Below are 8,657 nucleotides of genomic sequence, written 5' to 3' on the forward strand. Positions count from 1 at the left end.
TTTTTTCTGTGCCAAACTGCTTGTACGACTAATTTTTGACACTCTAATGACTTGCATAATAAATTAGCAAGTTTAAATATGGCTCTACCAGCTTGCTTTTCTTTTTTCAATTTTATTTTTAAAAATAGCAAGGAAGTCCTCAATCCTAATTTCCATCTGATAATGAAAAAGCCAGAATTATTTTTTTCTCAGACAATTTGGGATATAAAAGGAAGTTCTTACCCATTTTGTTGCACACTAAAAATTCCCTCTTTGTCTTGCATTGGTCTGAGCTCTAAATCCAGCTCAGCTAATTGATTGATTTTGGTCTTTAAACCTTTGGAAGTCAGGTACAAGGCATAAAACTGTTTCTTCATGATCATTTTATATAAAGTTGATAGACCAGGAACAGAACAGTGACAGGGGTCTAGTACTTGAAGAAAGCGAAACTGGAGATGGTGCCTAACATAACAGCTACTATCATACCCAAAGATAAGAAAAATACCAATAACATCTATAGAAACTATTAAACCAGTTAGAAACCACTTCGTCAATACAGCAGTAAAAATCAAAAAAATGAGAAAATACTTCCTCACTTAATAAAGTACAAAGAAACTTCCTGAATTATACTTTGTACAGCCACGAGAGGCATCTTAAACTGTATGCATACAAAGGCTACTTAAAGCATAGGCAGAGAATTAATTGTTGAAGAGGAAAGAAAATAACAATTCAAATTAAACAGATGGATCCAACAGACCCAGTCCCTGCACACTTGATTCGCAGTGATAGGAAATTCTGAAGCTCAGAGATTTCTGGGTAAGAACAGTGCCATTCATTGTATTTACAAGCATAGCCTCCCCCCTGCCAAATGCCACCAATCCAGTCAATGTTTTTATGAGAACTCAGTAGCCGGTTTAACAGAGCTCCCACAAGCAATGCATTCGATGTCAAAAGGCACTCTTTGTGTCAACAGTCAAAGCAATTTTTTTCCTCAATCATCTTCCAAATGTTGCTACTCTATCATTCATTGCCATAAACGCCCACTCAGTTTCCTGCTCCTCATCATATGCTCTTACCCCTTTCACTGTCCAGAGTCCTGAACTCTGCCTTGTGCTGACCAACCTTTGGTTTCTGACGCTGCTCCATTAAATATCCAACTAATGTTTCACCATCTTGCTTTCATATTTTGGAAGACAGTGCTCTATTCTAACAACCCAGCTGTATGAGACACAGCCCTTTGGAAGCATTGCAATGACCCATAATGTTAAGTAGATCTGAGGATCAGGATGTTAATGACCAATGTTATTCTTCCTCAGCCCAGAGATTTGAGGGATGAAGAAAAAGTCAGATGTAACTGCAGTCAGCTCATCTTCTTTGTCAGTCTGCAGAAAGTCATGCAAGAAATTCAAGGGCAACCTCTACTCCCACAGACTGGTGACTGTTTGGAACCCATCACCACACGGAGAGCAAGGGACGAATGGCAGGGATGGATTTAAAGGGATTATTGTGGAACGAAAACACTGGCAGGGACCAACTGGGCTGAGTTGACCCCCGAATGTACACTAGGTGTGTTGAAATTCACTAGGCACCTGAGACGGAGTTTAAAATAGAACTGATTTATTAGTCACAGATCAAGAATATGAAACTCCAGTCCCAGTAAAGGTGAACATCAGCAGAAGAAACTCCTCCCATGCCCAGTGACCAGGGTGCAGAACTGGGTGCGATAAGTAGCAACAACAATTGCAGAGTTCAACCTCGACAGTCACTTTTGAACTTTTCTGGATTCAACAACTGTGATGGTTAAATATCCAGCAAGCAACTTATTTAAACCCTTTTCCCAGTGTGAACTCGGTAGTGTTTCACAAGGTTGGATGACCGAGAGAATCCCTTCCCACATTCAGAGCAGGTGAATGGCCTCTCCCTAGTGTGAACTGATTGGTGTGTTTGTAGGTTGGATGACTGAGTGAATCCCTTCCCACACACAGAACATCTGAATGGCCTCTCCCCAGTGTGAACTCGCTGATGTACCTTCAGCTGAGATAAGCAAGTGAATCCCTTACCACAGTCTGAGCAGGTGAATGGCTTCTCCCCAGTGTGAACAGACTGATGTGCCAAAAAGTGCGATGATTGAGTGAATTCTTTCCCACAGTCTGAGCAGGTGAATGACCTCTCCCCAGTGTGAACTCGCTGGTGTACCTTCAGTTGAGGTAACTGAGAGAATCCCTTCCCACAATCTGGGCAGCTGAATGGTTTCTCCCCAGTGTGAACTCGCTGATGTACCTTCAGTTGATTTGACCGAGAAAATCCCTTCCCACATTCTGAGCAGGTGAACGGCCTCTCCCCAGTGTGAACTGACTGGTGTGTCAGTAGGTGGGATGACAGAGTGAATCCTTTCCCACAGTCTGAGCAGATGAAAGGCCTCTCTCCAGTGTGAACTGACTGGTGTGCCAATAATTGGGATGACTGAGAGAATCCCTTTCCACACTCTGGGCATGTGAATGGCCTCTCCCCAGTGTGAACTCGCTGATGTACCTTCAGTTGAGATGACTGAGAGAATCCCTTCCCACACTCTGGGCAGGTGAATGGCCTCTCTCCAGTGTGAACTCGCTGGTGTACCTTCAGTTGTGATGATTGAGAGAATCTCTTCCCACAGTCTGAGCAGGTGAACGGTCTCTCCCCCGTGTGAACTCGCTGATGTGTGTTCAGATGAGAAGACTGAGAGAATGCCTTCCCACAGCTTGAGCAACTGAACGGCTTCTCCCCAGTGTGAATTTGCTGATGTGACTTCAGTTGAGATGAGTAAGAAAATCTCTTCCCACAGTCTGAGCAGGTAAACGGCATCACACCAGTGTGAACTGACGTGTGTCTGTAGGTGGGATGAGTGAGTGAATCCCTTCCTGCACTGAGCAGATGTATGGCCTCTCCCCAGAGTGAATTCGTTCATGAGTTAACAGATCAGATGACTGAGTAAATGTCTTCCCACACACGGAACAGTTGAAAATCTCTCTCCCTTGTGAACTCACTGGTTTGTCTGTGGGTCGACTGAGTGAGTGAATCTACTCTCAGACAAGGAGCAGATGAAAGGCCTCTCACTGGTGTGAATTTTCTGATGTATTGTCAGCTTGGATGACAGAGTGAATCACTTTGCTCAGTCAGAACAAGTGAACCCTCTCCCTGTGGTGTGAACTTGCTGATGTATCTTCAGGCTGGATGACTGAGTAGATCCCCTCCCAAAAAAGAGGAGGTGACTGGCCTTCCCCCACTGAGTTCACTGATGTGACCGCAGGTCAGCAGAATTAATGAGTCCCTTCCCACGCAAACAGAGCAGGTGACTGGCCTCTCTCCACACGGTGAACTCACTGGTGTGTTTGCAGTTCGACTGAGTGAGAGAATCCCTTGTTGTTTTGCTTGAGATTCCACTTCACACATTCTTTGCCGTTTCTAACCTGTAAAAAGATTCACAAAAGGCATCAATGGGAGAAGGTCAACATTTCAAATAAGATAATTTTAATCACTATGCTGAGCTCTGACATCACACTTTTACAGCAAAGTTCAGCCTAAGTTCAAAGAAGTCATTATCTAACTGGGCACAGATCAGGCATCAGGACTGACCATCAAATTCTCCAACAATTTTCCTACGTAACCGTGTAACAATTATAGCATGGAAACAGGCCATCTCGGCCCTTCTAGTCCGTGCCAAATGCTTACTCTCACCTAGTCCCACATACTTGCACTCAGCCCATAACCCTCCATTCCTTTCCTGTCCATATACCTATCCAATTGTACTTTAAATGACAATATCGAACCTGCCTCTACCACTTCTACTGGTAGCTCGCTCCACACAGCTACCACTCTCTGAGTAAAGAAGTTCCCCCTCGTGTTACCCCTAAACTTTTGCCCCCTAACTCTCAACTCATGTCCTCTTGTTTGAATCTCCCCTACTCTCAATGGAAAAAGCCTATCCACGTCAATTTATATCTATCCCCCTCAAAATTTTAAATACCTCCATCAAGTCCCCCCTCAAGCTTCTATGCTCCAAAGAATAAAGACCTAACTTGTTCAACCTTTCTCTGTAACTTAGGTGCTAAAACTCAGGTAACATTCTAGTAAATCTCCTCTGTACTCTCCCTATTTTGTTGACAACGTTCCTATAATTTGGTGACCAGAACTGTACACAATACTCCAAATTTGGCCGCACCAATGCCGTGTCCAATTTTAACATTACATCCCAACTCCTATAGTCAACGCTCTGATTTACAAAGGCCAACATACCAAAAGCTTTCTTCACCTCCCTATCCACATGAGATTCCACATTCAGGGAACTATGCACTATTATTCCTAGATCACTCTGTTCTACTGCATTCTTCAATGCACTATCATTTACCATGTATGTCCTATTTTGATTAGTCCTACCAAAATGTAGCACCTCACACTTATCAGCATTAAACTCCATCTGCCATCTTTCAGCCCACTCTTCTAACTGGCCTAAATCTCTTTGCAAGCTTTGAAAACCTACTTCATTATCCACAACACCACCTATCTTAGTATCATCTGCATACTTACTAATCCAATTTACCACCCCATCATCCAGATCATTAATGTATATGACAAACAACATTGGACCCAGTACAGATCCCTGAGGCACACCATTAGTCACCGGCCTCCAACCTGACAAACAGTTAACCACCACTACTCTCTGGCATCTCCCATCCAGGCACTGTTGAATCCATTTTACGACTTCAATATTAATACCTAATGATTGAACCTTCCTAACTAACCTTCCATGTGGAACCTTGTCAAAGGCCTTACTAAAGTCCATATGGACAACATCCACTGCTTTACCCATCAATTTTCCTAGTAACCTCTTCAAAAAATTCAATAAGATTTGTCAAACATGACCTTCCACGCACAAATCCATGTTGACTGTTCCTAATCAGACCCTGCCTATCCAGATAATTTAATATACCATCTCTAAGAATACTTTCCATTAATTTATCCACCTTTTTGAACAATGGAACCATGAGCAATACGCCAATCCTCCGGCACCATCCCTGTTTCTAATGACATTTGAAATATTTCTGTCAGAGCCCCTGCTATTTCTACACTAACTTCCCTCAAGGTCCTAGGGAATATCCTGTCAGGACCCGGAGACTTATCCATTTTTATATTCTTTCAAAGCACCAGTACTTCCTCTTCTTTAATCATCATAGTTTCCATAACTACCCTACTTGTTTCCCCTACCTTATACAATTCAATATCCTTCTCCTTAGTCAATACCGAAGAAAAGAAATTGTTCTAAATCTCCCCCATCTCTTTTGGCTCCACACATAGCTGTCCACTCTGATTCTCTAAAGGACCAATTTTATCCCTCACTATCCTTTAGCTATTAATATAACCGTAGAAACCCTTTGGATTTATTTTCACCTTACTTGCCAAAGCAACCTCATATCTTCTTTTAGCTTTTCTAATTTCTTTAAGATTCTTTTTTACATTCTTTATATTCCTCGAGCACCTCATTTACTCCATGCTGCCTATATTTATTGTAGATCTCTCTCTTTTTCTGAACCAAGTTTCCAGTATCCCTTGAAAACCATGGCTCTCTCAAACTTTTAACCTTTCCTTTCAACCTAACAGGAAAATAAAGATTCTGTACCCTCAAAATTTCACCTTTAAATGACTTCCATTTCTCTATTACATCCTTTCCATAAAACAAATTGACCCAATCCACTCCTTCTAAATCCTTTTGCATCTCCTCAAAGTTAGCCTTTCTCCAATCAGAAATCTTAGCCCTGGGTCCAGACCTATCCTTCTCCATAATTATATTGAAACTAATGGCATTGTGATCACTGGACCCAAAGTGCTCCCCAACACATACCTCCATCACCTGACCTATTTCATTCCCTAACAGGAGATCCAACACTGCCCCTTCTCTAGTTGGTACCTCTATGTATTGCTACAAAAAACTATCCTGCACACACTTTACAAACTCCAAACAATCCAGCCCTTTTACAGAATGGGCTTCCCAGTCTATGTGTGGAAAATTAAAATCTCCCACAATCACAACTTTGTGCTTACGACAAATATCTGCTAACTCCTTACAAATTTGCTCCTCCAATTCTCACTCCCCATTAGCTGGTCTATAATACTCCCCTATAAGACTGTCTTCAGTCTGTGAATTGGCTCAGTTTGCCTCTCTCCACTAGTATTATTTCATGTTGAGATCACATGCCTCAGTGCTACAAAGATCACATGATATTATATGGCTGCTCGAGCAGATTTCCTAATTACTCTGACCTCCCCCCTCACCCTGCTGAATAACACTGGTGAACTTTTTCTCATTAGAGTGTGGCACTTTAGTGATGTGAAATTTACAGGTCACTTGTTACCCAGGACAAAGGAGTTTGATATCATTTTCACTCAGAGAGAATGGTACAAAACATGTTCTCACAAGTACAAAGGCCCAGAACAAGAGGAGGTAGAACAAAGGTTTTTTTCTCAAGAACTAAAGCTCATGGAAAGAATTTGGTGCTTTTTTTTTGGTATTTTTATTAAGTGGAAGGTAGACTCTTTATCAGAGACTATCTTGGAACTATTTTGTTCCAAGTTCCTAATCCTTGGATTGAGATAGTTGGAGCTCCACAGTATTGGAGAGATCCATCCACTCCTATTCCCTCCACCTGTGTTTCCAGACCGGTAGGGAAACACTGGAAGTGTCACCCATGGCACCTCTATAACCAGAAAAACCCATTAGCGAGAGACACATCTATCCAGGGCCTGGGTATGGATCGAGGGGAAAGGACCAGGTCTGTCCTGGATTTGCAGGGCCACAGTGTGTCCGGAGCTCACAGCAATTGTCTCTCACTTGTGGTGCAGACACCGATGCTGATGAAACACCCACTCGGAGCTCCGATCCTGCCTCCTTCTTCTTTTGTGCTAATAGCGGCTTGCACCTCTCAGGAAGCTGCATTACTGCCTCCTACTGTAGGGGAGAATGAGGGGAGCTCTGACAGGGATCAGATCTAAACCTGTTTTAAATAAAAAGCTCACCAGGGACCCACGCAACTTAATCATCCCTGCCTCAGGTGCCAGAATATCTTGCAAACTAGGTACCCAGAGCTCCCCAATAATTGCCCAAACAGCTTCCCACATCACAACATATATCTGTGGTACACCACACCTTGATCCCATATTCCACCATCTCTGGGACCTTAAAAAAATCACACCACCCATTCCCATGTTTAACAACAAGTGCCAAAGTGGAGTGCAACCCCGTATGTCCAAACCTCAGTCTCATCAAACACACATCTTCCCTCCTGTTCCTTCAAAAGGTGCCTCCCCTGGACTGATAGAAACAAATTGTAATACCACCTCCCTCTCCCACAATTTCTGCTATTTCTGAATCCCACTCAACCTAACAATAGATTTGACTTCATACTTTCCCGTATTGACTACAATTCCTGCCTCCGACTTAGTAAGTGGCTGCTTTGCGAGAACGTAGGCCTATTCATTACCCGATACGCCCACATGTGCATTTACCCAACAGAACTGGAGTACTATTCCCGCACTCTCCAGACACCTCCATTCCTAACCCTGCCCTTGAACGTTTCGATTCCAAACTCTGCAGTACCGAGGCAGATCACGACTCTGTTCAGCTTAACTCATTCATCTCAATACAGACTAACGATAATGGCCAGAAATTCTGCTGTACAGACGGCTGACAGATGGGTTGTCCTTTTCCCCACCTCAGCATTAAACCAGGGGATGAATACCCCAGAGCTCACCCGGTTACTCACCGGGTCTTCAGCACCATCTGTGAAGATGGGCAAAAAGAAAACCTGCTGCAGCTGTAAATGACCAGACACCCTCTCACCACCTACAAGATCCTGACTGTCCCCCAGTAACGTCAAACCTATTCCCTCTTCCAGAAATTTCCACAGGAACTCCAGGCTAGCTCACAGTTGGGCTAATTCGTAAATCCCAGGACATCTCTCGCACATATTCCCTAATTATCCGCCGAAACAGTTACCACTCCGCTACCCGCTCCTACCTGCGGCCGATCCGCCAGAGCCTTTCGTCCACTGAGCGCATGCGCGATTTTCGGAACCCAGCTGTGATCTTTACGCCTGCGCATTTGATCGCTGGGTCACCGGCGGCGAATTCTGGAGCGCGGAGACCTCTGGGTAGACAAGCTGCCAATCAGAATCAGGTTTAATGTCACTGAAATTAACGCCATAGAATTTGTTAACATTGCGGTCGCAATACACAAAAGATAACTGTGAATTACAGAAATTGTATATATATGTATAGTTAAATTATAGAAATGAAGAAGTAGCGAGGTAGTGTTCATGCGTTCAACGTCCATTCAGAAACTGGATGGCAGAGGGTATTACGTACCAGCAGCAATAGATCACAAATTGAGTCAGGTTTTAATGTTAAAACCACTATATTTATTAGTATCTACTTAAAATGTAAGAGATTAAACAAAATAAGATTAAGTTAACAGTGCTATGTATGTGTGTGGCTTCCAAACTTAGGAACAGTTCTCAAAGTCTTAAGACAGCAAACCAGAAAGGTCCAGTAATCCACGGAATGAGTGAGAGGAGGTACTGGTAAATCCACTTTAAAATGTAAAAAGGAGGTAATCACAGAGAATTCCACAAGTTCCATGCTGGGAAATC

General features: G+C 43.1%; 1 protein-coding gene across 2 annotated transcripts; it reads right to left on the reverse strand.

Moving 5' to 3' along the window:
- Nucleotides 1-1,585: 1,585 nt before the first annotated feature.
- Nucleotides 1,586-8,099, reverse strand: LOC132403239 (zinc finger protein 239-like). Of its 2 annotated transcripts, none has more exons than XM_059986666.1 (2): nucleotides 8,027-8,099; nucleotides 1,586-3,425 (listed from the first exon to the last, which is right to left on the reverse strand). In XM_059986666.1, exon 2 carries the CDS (start codon nucleotides 2,818-2,820, stop codon nucleotides 1,804-1,806), a length of 1,017 nt encoding a protein of 338 aa, XP_059842649.1. In that variant the 5' UTR covers nucleotides 2,821-3,425; nucleotides 8,027-8,099; the 3' UTR covers nucleotides 1,586-1,803. The 2 variants fall into 2 exon arrangements, with proteins under 2 accessions (XP_059842649.1, XP_059842650.1); XM_059986667.1 differs by lacking the exon at nucleotides 8,027-8,099 and adding an exon at nucleotides 6,842-6,866.
- Nucleotides 8,100-8,657: the final 558 nt, after the last annotated feature.

Source organism: Hypanus sabinus, chromosome 12 (genome assembly GCF_030144855.1).
Source record: "Hypanus sabinus isolate sHypSab1 chromosome 12, sHypSab1.hap1, whole genome shotgun sequence".
Classification (NCBI taxonomy): domain Eukaryota; kingdom Metazoa; phylum Chordata; class Chondrichthyes; order Myliobatiformes; family Dasyatidae; genus Hypanus; species Hypanus sabinus.